The sequence below is a fragment of the Plectropomus leopardus genome, chromosome 6 (assembly GCF_008729295.1).
Source record: "Plectropomus leopardus isolate mb chromosome 6, YSFRI_Pleo_2.0, whole genome shotgun sequence".
Taxonomy (NCBI): Eukaryota; Metazoa; Chordata; class Actinopteri; order Perciformes; family Serranidae; genus Plectropomus; species Plectropomus leopardus.
Genome location: NC_056468.1, coordinates 1,052,872 through 1,070,917, shown reverse-complemented (window position 1 = coordinate 1,070,917; position 18,046 = coordinate 1,052,872). Strand labels below are relative to the sequence as shown.

The following is an 18,046-nucleotide window of genomic DNA, read 5'->3' as shown; positions in this document are numbered from 1 at the left end:
CATATACAGCTCCATTTGCAGTATCAACCAAGACAAACAATGAAGACCAGAAGCATGGATACATTCATTTAACATAACATTGATGAAGGACATTTGCTATCAAGTCAAGTCAAGTAAATTTATTTTTAAAGTCCATTATCACAAAACACGGTTTGCCTCAGAGGGCTTTACAGCATGCGATATCCCTCTCCTCACATCACCTTAGGAAAAACTCCCCAATTGACCTTGTTCAAGGCATCTGTGCAGTTAGCATGTGTAGAGCACTATTGCTGTCATTTTCTTAGAAATGTGAAATATGTTAAAATCAGAGAAACACCCTAAAATCCTAAAACATCCTAAATCCTAGAAATGTTCTAAAAAACATGAAATGTGCTAAAATCAGAGAAACGCCCTAAAATCCTAAAACATCCTAAATCCTAGAAATGTTCTAAAAAACATGAAATGTGCTAAAATCCTACAAACGTCCTAAAATCCTAAACCATCCTAAATCCTAGAAATGTTCTAAAAAACGAGAAACATGCTAAAATCCTAGAAACATCCTAAAATCCTAATAATGTCCTAAAAGCTGAGAAATGTCTTATAATCCTAGAAATAAAATTAAAAAATATTATATGTTAAAATTATATTAAAAAATTCTAGAAATGTGTCAAAATCTGAGAAATGTCATTAAATCCTAACTATGTCCTAAAATTGGCAAAATATCCTAGAAACGCCCTAAAATCAGAAAAAATGTCAAAAAGAAACATGTATGAGGGCTGCTGTGACTGGCCCCTTGCCTACTGTCATCTTGCAAAAGTGTCTCCCAAACAAATACAAGTTGAGCATCCCTGACCTGAGGCGTCATGCAATACTCTTGAGGTGTATGGATCTGGGAATGATGCTGCATGTTATTGTAGTTTAATTGTACATGCGTGTGGCTTTGTCCCCTGTGTTCTCTCAAATGACCAAGATAACTTTCTCCTTAGGGAGACAACAGACTAATCTTAATCATAATCTTCATCACAATCACAGAGGGCAATATATTCAAGACCCTTAAACATGCATTAGATGTGGGATTGAGGTCCAGATTTAATTTTAGGATTGACTGGTCCACTGAAGTGCTTCAGTATAACCTTATTAAAACATGCAACTCTATATTTCTGATTTGATTGAAACAATTCATATCCACTGATCAGGACATGGTTGGAGTGTGCAGACCATGCTGTTGGCCAGCCTTAAGGTTATTAAGGTGGATTGGTTCATAGGGTTTCTCAGTATGACGATGCATCGTTTAATGTCATGGATCTTTTGATGCCGATGCTTTCCATGTCTGAACTCTTTCAAATGGGGTTATGTATGCCCAGAAATTCATAGTCATGATCTAAATGTGTTCAGTTATATGTTCCTTTAAAGAATAATATCAGTACAGGTGGGGACCTGCTTTATATCTTAATCTTGTGCCCTTAAAAGTCTCATCAAGAGTTTATTCCAGTAGATTTAGTGCTCACATGGTTCTCCTTCCTACAAAAGTGGTGTTTAACCAAACGGCGTCAAACTAAGTAACATTTAGGAAACATTGAGCCTGGTCGTCCTCCAGCACTGCTTCAGTATGAGCACCGGTTGATGTCCTCCTTCCATTATGGGAACATGAAGATGTGCATATGAACAGCATGACTGGCAGGCAGTGGTTTTATACCAGGCCAGTGGAAAAGGACTCAGTCCCTCTTTTGGGAAAATGATTGATTCTCTGAGTTGTTTTGTTGAAACTGTTGTGTTGAGTCAAATCAATGTAATTTTTGGTCATAAAGTTCCTTTGAAGTGTGCTGCTGATTGCTGATGTGTGGGCAACTGCATGAGATAATTGCCTTGTTGTTGTTTGTTTCAGAGCCCGGCTGCAGCTCTTCAGGACACACAAAATGGGCTGGGGAGTGCGAGCCATGCAGGATATCCCTCAAGGAACATTCATTTGCGAGTGAGGACAAGCTCTCATAAGAGAAACCACTGAGTTCACTGTTTTACAGCATGAAATATTGAACAGAAGCTGTGCTCTGAGCTCCCCCCCGATGCTTCCACAGGTATGTCGGGGAGATCATCTCTGACGCAGAGGCTGATAAAAGGGAGAATGACTCTTTCCTCTTCACCCTCGACAATAAGGTGATTCAGTTAGTTTACAGGAATTTTTAAAGCTGCACTAGACGATGGTGACTGTTGGTTCTGAGACATAATTGCTCAAAAAGTGTTTACCAGATTCTGCAGTTAGAATGCTCAGTACTGATGCTCAGCAAGGAGAGCGACGACTCCTAGAACTAGTGTGAAGTTGCTGTTTTCTGAGACCAACAGAAACGATTACAATATGTATTTAGGTATATGTTTTGTTGCAGTTTTTAGAATTAGATAAGTGAAAAGCTAACTGCAAAAAATAATAACATTTAAAGGGATACCTCTGCAATTTTCAATCAGTTTTATGTCTAGACAGTATTGTTAGAATGTGAGAACAAACTGTGGTAAACTTTCCTTCATCTTTCTAGGGATGCATGATATTAGATTTTTTGCTGATGTGTAACAACTAATTAGGCCAATAACATATATCTATGTATCTACTTATTTCCCCTCCCAATTATAGTGATCACCAATGATAATCATCTTCTGTAGTGGAATCATCATATTCTGCATACTATAATGATGGCCCACCAGCAGATGGAGACATTAAATACAATGCTTTTCAGTGTATGTAATATTCATTCATTGTGCAAAATAAGAAAAATACTTTAACTTCAGGTTAATACTTTGTACATGTTCACTTTGTTAATAATTTAAGAAAAAGTACTGATTTGTGATATCTGCATATCTGCAAATCTGCATTTTTGCTGATTCTGATATTTCATTTTAAATGCAATATCTGCCGATACCAATGGATATTATCATGCATCTCTACATCTAACCTGTGCCTAGATATCATAAGCAGTTCCGATCAAATATTAACCACAATTCTGTTGCTGATTTGCATATTTCTCTTCTCAAAGGTTTTCAGAAACACGTTTTAACCTACTTTATAACTGAAATATGAGATTGTTTCTTGCTAGGTGGCCGCTATTGTTTAAGACGTATGCGGACGCATTACATCACCCACCAGTGGGAATGTTATTGGTCTGGTACGGTGCAGTGCGTTCTGCCCCTTTAGCAAATGCATCCTTTTTTTCCGTTTTCTCTGGTCATGTAGCACCAGTTTCAAAAGCATTTGAATCACTCTTCTACAGAGATGGACTAATTTTATTGAAAGACCATCTCTTCAGCTGTGAAATACGTCTTTGATGTAAAGGTTAGGATTAATGGATTTAAACCTGGCTCAATGCAACATTTGTAACACACCAAAATGATATAATGGTGTTATGTCTGTTTTAGGCCGGTGAGATTGCGAAAATGTATTTATTTAATTGATTCGTTAAATTAATTTATGAAAAATTATTTTCTGGACATTTTTAGTGTCACACACCAAAAAGTGCCCATCCCATATGGGCTTAGAAGACACTACCATCAGAGGCCAGAGAAAATACAAGACAATGCACAGTTTTGGTAATGAAAGATAAACTTCAGAAATTGACATACAACACTCTCATGTTTTGATGGTAAACATGTAAGAAAAACTCAGCTAAACCAAATGTCTTGCATGCAGACATTTCAGAAAAAAATGATGGTGATTAAGAGCATGTGCTGTTATGTTTGGTCAAAGGGGGGCGCTGCAGAATCGCTCTTCCTGATGACAGCTGCATTATTTACCATATTTACACATTTACTATAAAGAAACACCACATTTGTATTTTCTGCAGTTTATTTATTAGAGTTTTTAGTCCACCAGATGTTGGGGCATCATCAGGTCAACCTTAAGACATCATGTGACTGACACTTCTTGGTCATCGTCTTATACAGGTGGGGGATGTGCACTGTATTGATGCGAGACTCTTTGGCAACATCGGCCGCTTCATCAACCATCTGTGTGAGCCCAACCTGCTGGCTGTGAGAGTGTTCACCATGCACCAGGACCTGCGCTTCCCCAGGATTGCCTTCTTCTCCAGCAGGCCCATCCGAGCTGGAGACCAGATAGGGTGAGCCTCACCTCTGTCTGCTGCCTGTCTTTTCCTCTCAGTACAAAACTGAAATGAACAGTTAAAATAAAGAAAATTTGATGTGCCTCCTCCACACCAGGTTTGACTATGGTGATCACTACTGGAAGGTGAAGAGCAAGTACTTCAGCTGCCAGTGTGGCTCTGTCAAGTGTCACCACTCAGCTGGGAGCAGATAGAAGCTCACTGATGACCACTGATCCCTCTCTCAGCCTGCTGTCACATTGATGATAGAAACACTGTCTTCTGAAGCAGATACCACGTCAGAGCGATGCTTCGGTTACAGTAATACCAATGAGATTATCTCAGAGCACAGTACCTAACCTATTTATACACCTAATGAGGATACTTTAACTTCTGAAGAGCACTGCAACTTGCCACCAGCCAGAAATACTGTATGTGAAAGTGGCTTTAACAAGCCAATAATCAGGTTCATTCATTTTAACAGATGATTTTAATATTCATGGACTCTTTATTTAAAGCTACAGTTGGTAACTTATGAAATGAGCTTACATCCAAACAGTAATACATGAGACAGACGAGAATCATGTTCCACTGTCTCCTTGTAGTGATTCAGATGCCTTTTGCTAGAATCTAGCGGCTGTTGGAAAACAACCAATCAGAGCTGAGGAGTCTCTGACTCAGCTGTCAGTCATGTGAATCACTGCTCGTAAACTTCGGTCAAACTGTCATACAGGTAAAATGAAGTTTGCTCCAGCTGCTGCTTTATTTTCACTTGACTGTTTTCAACAGGGCGACCTAGTTATAAAAGCCATTTTTACTTTGAGCTGGCACTATACAGCCACAACAAAGTCCTCTCTTCATGCCTCATTTGTCTTATTCCACAGAACCAAATGACAGCAGCATCATTCCACTCCAGTGTGTGATGATAGACTGCGTCATGGTATCCTGCAGTCAAAAGAGGCGTGACGAACGTGATGTGACACAACACGATGGCCTCTTGTAAGACATATAACACATGCCTCTTATGAAAGCAGCACTTTCTAAACAACATCAAAGGCATAATATGTCATTAACAATCAACTAGCTTTTCTGATATATGGTGGTTGACCTTGTCCTCTGCTTGGAGGGTAAGGAGCTCCCAAATTTCACGTATTTCTTATGTTGTGGACAATTTGGCCACTGTGCTTCTTTAAGTTAGCCACTAATTGCTAACAGCTGCTTTTTCAATCTCAAGTGGTGGGTCACATGCATGACACTTTGTCAAAATGTCACATCTGTGCCACCCATGAGCCTGTCCTTCCAGCTGTCATTATACAGAAATTGTTTTACTGCTAATATGACCTCCAGTTTCAGATTGAAGGCGAGAAACGGTGATATTCCCACCATAAACAGACAGTGTAAAGGGGCTAAATTTTCATTTTACAGCTAAACATTTAACAAAACTGTTTAGTGTTTTCAGTTCAAAGGCAGTTATTGACATGATTGAGAGCTGTGTTAGAGGCTCCTCAACTCTGATTGGTTGTTTTATTGTCCTGTGGTTAAGAGCACTAAGAGGAGACAGAGGAACCTATTTTTCACAGAAAGTCTCATGTACTGCATTTGGATATAGTGACAGTTTTAGCAAATATGACAGTTAAACTAACCAACTACAGCTTTAATACTGCAGAGTGATATATTTGTGGATTATTAAAGTGAAATAATGTTTTGGTAGTCTGATCTCTTCTATGAACATTCTTTTTACTACACGTCTAACTATTAATCAATTAAACACTTTTTTAAAGCATCTTTTTATCTTGTGTGTTTTTTAATTAACTTAAATTGTCAAGAGAAAATAGAGCCATTGCCTCTTTGTTCACTCACATTCAGCCCCAAGGGCATTCGTGAAGTCCAGCTCTGATGTTGAGTGATCAGGTCTGGCTCACAGTCCGGGTTCCAGTTCATCCCAAAGGTTATGCACTGGGTTGAGATCAGGGCTCTGCAGGGAACAACAGGGGAAAGCATTTCTTCATGGAGCTGGCTTAGTGCACAGGGGCATCATTATACTGAAACACACACTGCTCAAAGAACTTTCTCATCTAAAATATTGTATGCAGGAGCATTAACATTTGCATTTATTGAAACTAATGGACGTATATATGTCCATGTACATTTGGTCACATAATATAATAAAATGTGGCTATTTTCAGCCTACAATTTAACTGTCATTGTTCTTCTCTGCTCTCCATCTGAGAGAATTTCTAGGAAAACAAACTGGTGAAATTAAACAATTACTCATTTTACTGGGAACTGCTGGAATCCCTTAAAGGTTCCTAAACTCTGCCTTGACTTTAGTGTGAAAACAGCAGAGTACTTGGCAAGACTGCTGCCATAATGTTGAGATTGGCAAAGACAAATACACATCCATATGTTTGTGCTGCTCCTCCTGACATCAAAGACCCCCCTTCAAGTATGTAAATTTCAGTTTTATAATAGTGTTCTTTTACATAAGCCATTTATCTTTAATAGTCTGTGAGTTTCAAAGTATTTAGGTAAAGGTCTTCAATAAGCTTTCTAGGGCTTTTTCCTACCCTTACACATTGATTCTAATTGTTATTTGACCTACATTCAATTTCATTTTATTTTGACCTGTGCGATTTAATAAAAATAACTAACATTACTAAAGACCTGTGTGGGAAGTGTGAATTATAGTAAGCTAAAAGCATAAATTGACCTACTTTTTATCAATAAATAGCCTAATTTTGTTTAGTGTGAACATTTCTGTGATATGCACAGACAATTTAGATTTTAATTTCGCCTCAAGAATTCCTGCAACAGATGTTTACTTGTTTTTTACACATTGAAAAACAAACCGGAAGTTGTGTCGTTCTAACTAGTGTTTGGTGTTGGTGTTGGTACAGTGGACACCAGCCCGATATTCACCAGTTTATATCGCAATTGTAATTTACTTTATGTTTTATCTATTTTAATTGATTTATAATAGATCAATGATTTTAATACACTTTGATAAACAAACGTTCATCTTAATGAAAAAAAAAACGTCTGTTCACCATCATGCTCTTATTTTAACAGTTCTCACGGAAGTGTCTTTATCTTCCATGTAACTTGACCCCGGTGTGGCTCTCTCTCCTCCCTGTTGCTATGGAAACAAGGCCGGTCCAGGTGGAGCCACTGGCGGGCGTCTTGAGGGTCACGTGGGGCTAAGTGGAGAAAGTAGAGTCTCTGGAATTACACTGACGGAGAATTTAAGAGAAAGAGGTGCTCGGCCGTGATTTCTCCTGCGTTACCGTCAAAAAGAAGCTGACGGCGGCGTGGCTCTCCTCCCGGGACCGCGGGGCAAGCTTGCTCACAGAAGAATTCTTGAATGTGAAACGCAGATGAATCTTTAGGAAGCAGAAATTTCGTTTGAGGACGCCTCCTGAAGGAACATATATACATGTAGAGTGCTTGCACAGACGGCTCGCGGTGTTTTCTCTGCTGTGGTCTTTGTGTTAAACTGACATTTTTTTGTTAGGGTTTCGGTGGAAGGAGCCTCCTGTATCATGGACCTGAAGCGTTGACGCCAGTGTGTGTGAGCTCCGTGTGAGGAGCGGGGCAGGGAGCCGGAGGAGGAACACCCATGAAAAATGATGCATCATGGACTGTGACCGTCTAAACTTTGAACAACAATTTCATGTCGTTCAGAGAGACAGCATGAGAAGAGACGAGGAGATAAGAGACTAGCGCAGAAGAAGATCGTCCGTGTACGTGCTGTGTTGTGAATGTTTGCCTCTTCTCTCCGCGGACGGTTCACGCACCCAGAGGACCTGAGGGACGGCCCAGTGCGTGTTGTAATGCTTCTTCTCCATTTCTCTTCAGCTCGCAGTTTTGGTTTCACCAGCAAGATCCGCGCTATCCCACAATGGCTCGCTTTGAAGACGACCTGTCCAGCCGCTATAGTGGCGGCTGTCCCGTGGGCCCGGCCAGAGGGGCCAGCCGGCAGCCGGGGCCTCCTCCAGGGGTCCAGAGGATGTACAAGCAGACTATGGCCCAGAGAGCGAGGACCATGGCCATTTACAACCCCATCCCGGTCAAACATAACTGCCTCACTGTCAACCGCTCCCTGTTCATCTTCAGCGAGGACAACATCATCCGGAAATACGCCAAAAAGATTACCGAATGGCCATATCCTTCAAGCGCAGTCACACCAGCACACATGCCGAACCTCGCTGACAAATGGGTCTATTTAAAGCCTATCGATTTCCGGAACAAGATAAGCATGTGTAGGGAATGAAATACCATCTTAAATGTAATTAATGATAGGTTCTTTAATTCGGCATATATCAATGATTCAAAAAAGCGTTTTTTATTACAAAAATGTCAGACTTCTACAGTTGGTTCTCCTGTTGTTTCCTCAGCGGTAGACACGGAGGGAAGTGCGGCAGCTTGTGCCACAAATGGGGGCTCCTCAGTCCATTTTCTGTAGAGTGCTGCCAGGTCTCATTTCAGAAAAGCTCTCAAACCTTTTTTTTGGCGTACGTCAGCTACTGATGACAACAGGGGGTCTCAGACAGCCACTGATGGAGCTCGGCGTCATTTTTTTCACATTTCACCTAAAAGAAAACAGAACTTTAATTCATCAATAGCCTTATTAGGCAGGCTGCTTGGATAGACCATGTTTCTTGTCGTTTTTACCTCTTTAGGTAATTAATGAGTTTTATGCCAATTTTTCTGTTGGATGAAATGTTTTTTTTTTCTTAGACTGTCATTCGATAAAGAAGGTGTTATATTAATTATTTGAAACCTCAGCCAATCAGCGCGATTTCTGTTAAAAATTCAGGAAGAATTTACAAGTTACAAGAGAATTAACTGAGATTGGTCATACCTAGCCAGGAACTGCAGTAAAAAATTATACAAGCTAGCTAAACTGGCAGATTTACAGGTAATGTCTATTAATGTGCACTGTCCCTGTAATCTTAAACTGTATACATGAATGAATAAATAAACAAACAAAAAAATAAATAAATACATACATACATAAACAAGTGAAATCTTCTTAATAGTAGATAAGAAGTAAATAAAAGGTTAACAGCACAAAGTAAAACATCAGATATGTAAAAAAAAATGTATAAATAAATAGTCAATAAATAGATAGCTAAAGTTTAATGAAAAGCTAAAAAAATAACTTAACAAAAACTAAACAAATAAACAAATGTAAAATAAACAAAAATATAGAAAAAAAACAAAAAAAAACAGAAGTGTAGATAGGAGTTAGTAATAATAATTATTAGAAACTTTTTAAAATACATTTATCATATTTATTAAAATCATTAAATTGGATTAATCGCTCATTCTCTCTCTCTCTCTCTCTCTCTCTCTCTCTCTCTCTAATATTAATTTTCAGGTCATTCTCTTGTCACCCTTTCCTAATTTCATGCAATTTGTGAGACATTTCTTGCCATGTTGCTCAGTGCCTTTTTAGCCATGTTTTTTAAAAATAGAAATGACACCAGTTTGCTTCGGTTTCAAAAGTGTAAATGCATGTGAATGCGGCACAAGAAAACTAATGTGGTTCCAGGTTTCAGAGGGTTAATCCAGGAAGATTTCTGTTGTTGTGGGCAGATGGAGTCAAACGTCTGGGCAGAACACGGGTCATGTTTTCTATTCTGATGGTTATGAATTAGGTTGGGATATGTTGCACATCAAGGTGTAATTGTTGATTTGTGGACTCCATGATGACACCATTGTGCAGGTTTCCTCGGTAGGCTATTGTCTCTGATGGGTAACTGTGAAGGCTGCAGTCTGCAGATGGTGCTGTCCAGTGTGCTGAACTTCCAGCAGACAGGCTGGCTGGCCTCAGCATCAAAGCAGAGGCACACTGCATGGGTGTGACGCCAAACAAACAAGCCATAACACAGTGAAACAGGATGCGGGTTCTGAAATGAACAAACTATATAATGATTACTTGCTGGTGCAGATTTGGAGACTCTGAGGAGAAGTCAGTGGTAAAACACCTCATATGTTAATGAGTGTTGTTGTGTTTCCCTTAAATTACATTAGGTTGTGTAATGGCCTTCATTTCTGAAATGATTGTTTGGTTTCACTTCAGCACTGAGCAAACACTTATCATGCTTTGTTGCTGCAGTGCATTACTGAGCTCTTTATCCTGCACAGCAATCATGGCAGTGCTGCACGTGGATCTACTGTGGCCCCGAGCATCTGGTGGCCCTGTCGCTGGAGTCCACTGAATAGTTCTCTCTGCTGAGGATGCTCTCCTCCTGGCTAAGCTGGAACAGTCCTGAGGGGATGTTGGCATTCTTGGAGTGGTAGAGCTAATGACAGCACAGTGCTGCACTGCAGGGAGGGAATGGCCTATAATCTCCGCAATCTGTCTATCATTTCTTGAAATAATAATGGTAATAATAATAATAATAAGAATAAGTTCTTCTCTCAGTGGATGCTGCAGAAATGTTAAAAGAGTAACTAAACCCCCAAACCTCTTTTTTTGGTTGAAAGCAGCATGAAAGCAATCTATATGGGTATTTAGTAGTGTTGTTGATTAATTCAGGTCCAACTCTTGACATTTGAGTGCAAAGTATTAAAATTATACATATATATAACCCCAGGAATGAGTTAGCATTTCAGCTTCTCCGGTTCCCTCGTCTCAAAGTCAATTTTAAGTAAGGTCTGTGGTTAACACAAGCTGAAGAGACTTTCACGTTTTGTTCTAAAACATAAAATATGTCAGTAAATATCCCAGAATATGGGTTTCCTTTAAAAATTTGCACAAAATTTAAGCAATATTCTTTTGAAATTTTGATAAAATGCAATTGTGAGATGACTGTGTTTCCACTGAGTGACGTTCTGCGACTTCTCCTGTGGTGATAACATTCCAAGAAGCATGGTGATGTATGCTCAAAACATCAGCAGCTTTATTTCTATTGCAGCCACCGCACTAGCTGTCATTGTTTCCAATTCAAGGCCACGTAGGCGTGTTCTGGAGCCATAATAGAAAGGCGAGCCCCTTATACGTGGGAGCAGCCACATGACGGATTTCTGGGAGCTGATAGTCCACAATTTCACAGAGGAATTGTGGATTCAAAACATCCGGATGGTCAGCACAACTTTTAAAGAGTTGTGCAATAACACCTCTTGTAGTGTTACCATTGCAGTTTTGCCAAATTCAGTTTTTTCAAATCACCTGAAATACCATCTCATGCGAGCATAAAAACGTGCTTTACAAGTGCAGATCCATTTGCCATCTGTTTTGGGAGATGTGTGGCTGGGATTCTATATTACAAAACAAACAAACAAAAAAACAAGCATTCATTTGCACAATGACTGTTTTGAATGTACTTAACTGTGCCACTTACAGTGCGAACACAGTGCACACTTAAAAGCTGTGACCTGGTCTAATGATGTGCTTTATGTTTGCATGTGTAGCAACCTGTGAATTTCCTTAACTTTCTCACTCCATTTGAGTACATGATCCTGGCCACCATTATAGCAAACTGCATTGTGCTGGCCCTGGAGCAACACCTGCCGGCCTTAGACAAAACACCAATGTCAGAGCGTTTGGTAAGTAGCCACATGACTGTTTTCATTTTCTACTGTGAAGCTTTTTGTATGTGCCATACAGTAAAGAAGGTAATATTGCTACCACTATGATGCTTTGCTGTGACTGAATGCTGCAGTCAAAAAACAGACTCATGCCCTGCTTATAGAATAAAACACCCATCTTTGTCCAGCACATGTGTTCACGGACATGGTTCCTGCTGGTCTTAAAAGGCACTAAATCCATTAATGTAAAGACGATGTAAAGGCCTTAACTGACATTGAAATGTCTTCAAATCAATCTTTTAAAAGTCTTAAAAATGTGTAGACATCAGGGCTGGGGTTTTTATTAATCCCTTTCTCTGATAGTGCATTGCAAATGCTCAAACAAATGAACACAATAATTTACTGAAGTCCTCTTGCACTAATATCACAAAGGAGTTTAGTGTTACAATGAATATTTTAAAAATAAAATAAAATTCCCCCTGACCCAAAGAAACTTATGTCAGAACATGTTTTTTCCCTTCAAGAGTGAGAGGCACCTGGCTGCAGACACAGCGGGGGTCCGCATGCACATGCACAATAGGCATCTCTGCAAGAGAGAGCTGCAGCTGGCAGGAATTTTTTAATGAACTTTGTACATCACTGTTCATATCAGTCACAGCAATCATAAAAATTAAAATGTGTTGACAGGCTCAAAGATTAGAAAAGTAAAGAGCAAATCACAAGACAAACTATAGAAAAAAAACCCCAGAAAACTCATTCAGGACTTGGAGCACATAGATATTTATTTTTCATTAGGGTGCCTGCACTGCGTAGCAGTGCAAGGAACCTATTACTATTCAGCGCAACACAACCCCCAAGTGCCTGCACTGCGTAGCAGTGCATCAGTTCACATGCATCAGTTCACACTAAACGCGTAAACTAGTACCTCCGGGCTGCCCCACAGTGGGGCCAGTTGTGGTCCTAGTCTGCCGTCGGTATCTGTTATTCTTCATACTTATTTTTATTATTCCGATTCTTATTCTTAATCGTCCGCCAAAATTTTAAGTTGCTACTTGTCCTGCAGCTTTGCTATGGCTTTGCTGCAGGACATACAAAAATACATCAAAAACGTGCGGAAAATTCGGGAATAGGTTGCTATGAGTATTCTAGTGTATGGTATGCATTAATCACTTATGACACGGCACATATTTTTATAAATGCATGGAAATGATGACACTTTACTTAACACCTACAATGAAACATTTTGATGAAGCATAAATGATAATAAATGCATCAATATGTACCTCACTTTACTTAACAGATACAACACTTATGACAAAGCATGGACTGCCATATCACAATATGAGTCCTTACTACAGTTTATTGTTGATGTGTGAATAAGTGAGTATAAATATTTATAATGCATTATAAGCCCCAGCATTCAACCTCTAGTTTTTAACAAGTCAAGAGCATCCATAAGACCCTTGCCACTTATAAATCATTATAAGTCAAATCTATAATGGTTTATGACTATTGATATAGTGCATCAGTAAACATGCGTGTTTATGAGTGTATTCATAAAGCATTATGAATGCATTATAATTCACTACAAATGCCTTCATAATGCATTATAGATGTGGTCATTATAGAAAGTTTTGACTGTTTTTCTCAATGGAGTCTGGTGTTTTTGATAGAACAGCTTCAATCCCTGTCGGTAAGGGCTGTCTTACGGCAGGGTAAAGTGCTGAAAATATTCTAAATATCGTGTACACTTAAACTGATATTGATTTTTTTAGGTGGCTTAAAACAAATCAATGAAGTTTGATTATATGTACGGGATACAGCGGTTTTCTATCCCAAAGTTATTGTAAATAAATAGTTGTGATTGTGATTTGGTCCATATTATTGATTATATAAATAATATATGTTTATTGCAACTAGCTGATAGAAGGCATATCTCCACCGGCTGGAGTGGACTTGGGCAGACTTCTGTCAAAAATCAATAAATGGATTCTCCCCCGGTGCTTATACTGAGAGGACAGTAGTCCAATTAAATCTCCTAATCGAGCTATAACTGTAGCTCCGCTAAAGAGTGCATGGAAATATACTGAGTGTCAGAGAGGGTCCCTCCTGCTCAGCACTGCAGAACCCTGCAGAGCTGCCACTGATCCCTCCTGTGTGTCGTTACCTCAGGTTACCCCCCCGACATCTCCTGTTAAATCCTTCCATTAAAGCAGCAAGTGCTATGAACCTTTCTGCCCAATCAAAGGGCTGGTGTGGCAGGGGCTGTGCTGTTTTAACAATGAAATGTCACTCCCTGAGGCAAGGAGCCTCTGAGCTGCCCGCTGTCATTGATCCACTCCCTGAGATGGGCTGAAACCCTCTCTGACAGACATGCCACAGAGTTCATGATGATAGGAAGTGATCAGATGTATCATCAGGACTGTGCCACTGCATCAGAAAAGCTGCATAAAAGCTTTTCTGCCCTAACCCGGCTATCATCCAGCCCCAGTAAACCTGCTGGAGACAAAGCAATATGTCTATGAGATAATTATTCGGACTATGTATTATTATTTCATTATTATATAATTATTCTATTATTCTTATCTTATTTCTGCTTATTTATGCTTATCAATCAATTGCTTAAATCAACATGTCACTCGCAAAATGACAAGTTGTATATCAGTTTTTCGCAGCGTGTAATCTTGAACTCATAAGTACTGTGTTTTTACTGTGTACTGTGTGGCCATGGTGGACAGAGAGTCCAAAGTAAGCTACCATTCTTCATGAATTCATGAATTGTAGTAATCAGGGTCTGCTTTTAACAACAGCAAAACAGATGTTGACAGACTATCCAAACACAAACAGTCTCATGCACTGATGAGTTGTGTGTATGGCTCAGGCTGAGGGCACACAACTTGTAGGCGGAAGTGTTTGTGATTCTTTTCCTTTTTTGGGTTCTCCATTTACTGTATATACATATATGTGTGTGTGTGTGTCAAACTCTGTACATGTCACCCTGTTTTGTTTGTCTGTCCTTGTGTGTCAATATATATTTTTGTTTTTTGTTTTGTACTGTAAAATCACTATTGCTTTAATGTTGCACCAAAAAATGTTTATTATTTGGACTTTTTAAATGTTATGTATTGAACTGATCAATCTTATATGATGCAATCATTTTTCTATGTATTTATTTTGTTGGTTTAAAAGGATTCAAACTGAAAAACTGAATCTAGAAATACTGGACCCAGTGAAATACTACACTTGTGTCATTTTTAAAAAAAACTGTTGGACATCTTCAGGTCCTAAGGTCCCAAAATCCTTGATATAAATCAGTGGACATGACTAGATGTCCTCGGTGGTAGTTGTTCAAGAGAGATCTTCAGGGTGTGAAAGCATCTGATAAAACATTGAACAGTGAATCTGAAGACCTACAGACTGATGAAGCTGTTGATGAAAATCACATGGAGCTTTCATTTTATTGGAGGTTGATGACATTGACTGGCCAATATCAGATTTCAGTGACACAGCCAGATGGAAGTCTGTAATTTCATTAATTTACCTTATTCTCCTCTGCTTCTTCCCAACAGGATGACACAGAGCCCTACTTTATTGGAATATTTTGTTTTGAGGCTGGCATCAAGATCATCGCCCTCGGCTTTGCTTTTCACAAAGGCTCCTACCTGCGTAATGGCTGGAATGTAATGGACTTTGTGGTGGTCTTAACGGGGTGAGTAGCTAAGGCCTAATGGCTTATACGGCTGTTAACTCACAGAGCTGACGGGCAGCAGCGATTAATGAGTGGAGGGAGAGCTCTGCTATATGTGTGTGTGTGTGTGTCTGTGTGTGTACATGCGTGTGTGTTTGTGTGTGTTGCATTTCTAATGATCAATATAGCTGGGCCCCTCCAGATGGCAGGGTGTTTTCTTCCTGTTTGAATAAACAGAGTCTTGATAAGGTGGTATTGTCCACGTTAGACGTGCAGAAAAGCAGAGGGAAGTCCTTTTAGAGACAGTAATTTAGAAATGATGAATGATGACACATTTTCCAGCAATACAGACTTTTGACTTTTGACGTGAGAAGCCTCATATGTCACTCATGCCTGTGACAGTGCTTAAGCAGTTTGACAGTTCCAAGTGTTTGCAGTTGAACTACATGCTGAGCTGGTATATACTGCAACACTGGATGCTAGGAGAGAGGAGAACACACTAGGAAAAATGATCATAAGTATGCAAACATTTGGCCTGTATAGCGCTTTTCTAGTCTTTTTGACCACTCAAAGCACTTTCACACTACATTGTCGCATTCACCCATTCACACACCCATTCACACACACATTCACACACTGGTGGCCGAGGCTACCGTACAAAGTGCCACCTGCTACTCAATAATCATTCCCACTCAACTCACACTCGATGATGCAGCATCGGGAGCAAACTGGGGTTCAGTATTTTTCCCAAGGATATTTCGACATGTTGCCTGGAGAAGCGGGGGATCGAACCGCTGACTTCCGATAAGGGGACGACCCGCTCTACTTCTGAGCCCCAGTTGCCCTGTAGTCATGTCTTCAAATTACTTATTTTGTTTTACCAGCACTAAAAAAATCCTTGAGATTACAGATCCTAATGTTAGACTATTTAATATTTTCACTGGCAAACCTTTATGCTCTTATCACAGTTATTGGGCAGGTTTCCATTAACCCTCAAATTGCACAAATTGAAACTGTGAATATAAAATATGCCTAATGGTAACACATCAGTTCTGAAACAACTCCCATTCATCGCAAAGAAGTTTTTACGCTCGCATGAGGTGGTATTTCAGGCGAATCAAAAAAGCCATATTGAGCAAAACTGCAATGGAAACACTTTTTTGTCTTTTCTAGGTCACATAATGCTATGACAATGAGTTTGTCAGGAACTGGCTCCCTCATGATGCAGCAGGAGCTACTAGAGCTGTTATTGCATCACATAACACTTCAAAAGTTCAGTGGATCATCAGGACGTTTTGAATCCACAATTCCTCTGTGAAATCATGGACTATCACCTCCCACAAATCCTCATACGTGGCCGCTCCCACGTATAAGGGTTTTCCCTTCCATTATGCCTACATAACACGCCTATGTGGCCTTGGTTTGGAAGTAATGACAGCTAGTGGTGGCTGCGATAGAAAGAAGGCTGCTAATGTTTTGAACATCCATCGCCATGCGTCTTGGAATGTTATCACCAGAGGAGAAGTCACAGAACATCACTCAGTCAGACGAAGTCATAATTGAAAAATATCGAAAAATATCTCTTAAGATTTTTGCAAATCTGGAATGGAATCCGAAACAGTGTTGATTAATACTATGAAGTTTAACCAAGTGATTAACTGAATAATTGTTACAGCACTATGTAAAGCTGGTGTAGCTGGTGTGTTTGTGCTGAGTGTGGACCAGTAGAATGGGAGAAAGCTGTTTACTGTGCTGTTGATTGTATCGTACATATTGAACACCTCCTACACAGTGTTGCCACATACATTAGTTATGCTGTGGAACTGCCCAGCAGGCTTTCAAATGTTGCTAAAGCAGTAAGCTGTAAGCTGTTTTTACTTTCTATCATCTCAGAGAGTATGTGGAGTAAACAGAGAGCATCCCTTGGTGTTGGATGAGAGAGCGAGTACGGGAATAGGACTGCTGGTGTAGGGGGATGGAGAGCAGAGGAGGCTGAGTATTGTGTGATGGAGGGGAAGGGCGGGGGTAGTGACAGAGGATGCTGTTTCACTGCAGAGTGTCTCTGGGTGCTTGCTGCTTCTACCAGAGGACAGCCCAGCCTCTCTTACATAATGATACAGAGATTTATTTGGCCCATCTACGTATTGGGGCTTGTTTGAGGAACCTCACTGCAATAAACAGGGCCTCTGCATATTCCCCAAACTCTCATCAACTGAAGCCCCTCCCCCTGGAAGTCACTGGCAGTTACTGAGCCTCGGTTCCTCTTAGCTGAATAGAAAGGAAAGCAGGAAGAGGAATTATGAGAACTGCCATCCACCAGAATGATGCTGAGTTCTGTTTGTGTGTGTATGTCTGCAAACCAGTACCAGTACCAGTGTTTTTGTGTTATTTAATGCCCTTAGTGCCATGTATGTACTAGGGGTCTAAATCACTAGTTTCATGACCGTACCATATTATTTTAATTGGTTGGACAAGGAAACAAAATCTGCCGATATCACAAAGTCTGTAATTATATGATTTCAATACAATTTGAATTGATTCAGTGCCTTGTGATTGATATGAGATAGTAGCATATGTCTATGTAAATCATTTTATTACACAAGAAGCTGCCACCACTTTCTTTCTGCTTTTGGCCATCAAAGAAAAAAGCACCTTATACATAATGTTAATATTTGTAACCAGTTAAGTGCAGTAAAGTATAGGGATGTAGCGAGCCATCAATCTGGATTGAAATATCAATTCAATTAGCAAAGATCCT

At 39.8% G+C, this 18,046-nt stretch overlaps 2 protein-coding genes across 2 annotated transcripts in view; both read left to right on the top strand.

Annotated features, from left to right (window-relative positions):
* ehmt1a (euchromatic histone-lysine N-methyltransferase 1a) overlaps positions 1-5,847 on the top strand; it is a 40,606-nt gene extending 34,759 nt beyond the window's left edge. Inside the window, exons 20-23 of the mRNA XM_042487744.1 lie at positions 1,865-1,951; positions 2,055-2,133; positions 3,907-4,082; positions 4,183-5,847. Of these exons, the coding sequence (XP_042343678.1) occupies positions 1,865-1,951; positions 2,055-2,133; positions 3,907-4,082; positions 4,183-4,279 (439 nt within the window). The 3' untranslated portion in view covers positions 4,280-5,847. The remainder of the gene's footprint in view (positions 1-1,864; positions 1,952-2,054; positions 2,134-3,906; positions 4,083-4,182) is intronic.
* A 1,458-nt stretch (positions 5,848-7,305) lies between these two features.
* Positions 7,306-15,313, top strand: LOC121944073 (voltage-dependent P/Q-type calcium channel subunit alpha-1A-like). The gene is made up of 3 exons (XM_042487743.1): positions 7,306-8,225; positions 11,513-11,618; positions 15,170-15,313. Exons 1-3 carry the CDS (start codon positions 7,963-7,965, stop codon positions 15,311-15,313), a joined length of 513 nt encoding a protein of 170 aa, XP_042343677.1. The 5' UTR covers positions 7,306-7,962.
* The last annotated feature ends 2,733 nt before the right edge of the window (positions 15,314-18,046 follow it).

Bases quoted from the DNA above. Each gene is read 5' to 3' on its own strand.
- LOC121944073 (XM_042487743.1), top strand. From the start codon at position 7,963: ATGGCTCGCTTTGAAGACGACCTGTCCAGCCGCTATAGTGGCGGCTGT. The intron at 8,226-11,512 runs ATATCCTTCAAG...TAACTTTCTCAC, and splicing joins AAAAAGATTACCGAATGGCC to TCCATTTGAGTACATGATCC. The intron at 11,619-15,169 runs GTAAGTAGCCAC...TCTTCCCAACAG, and splicing joins CACCAATGTCAGAGCGTTTG to GATGACACAGAGCCCTACTT.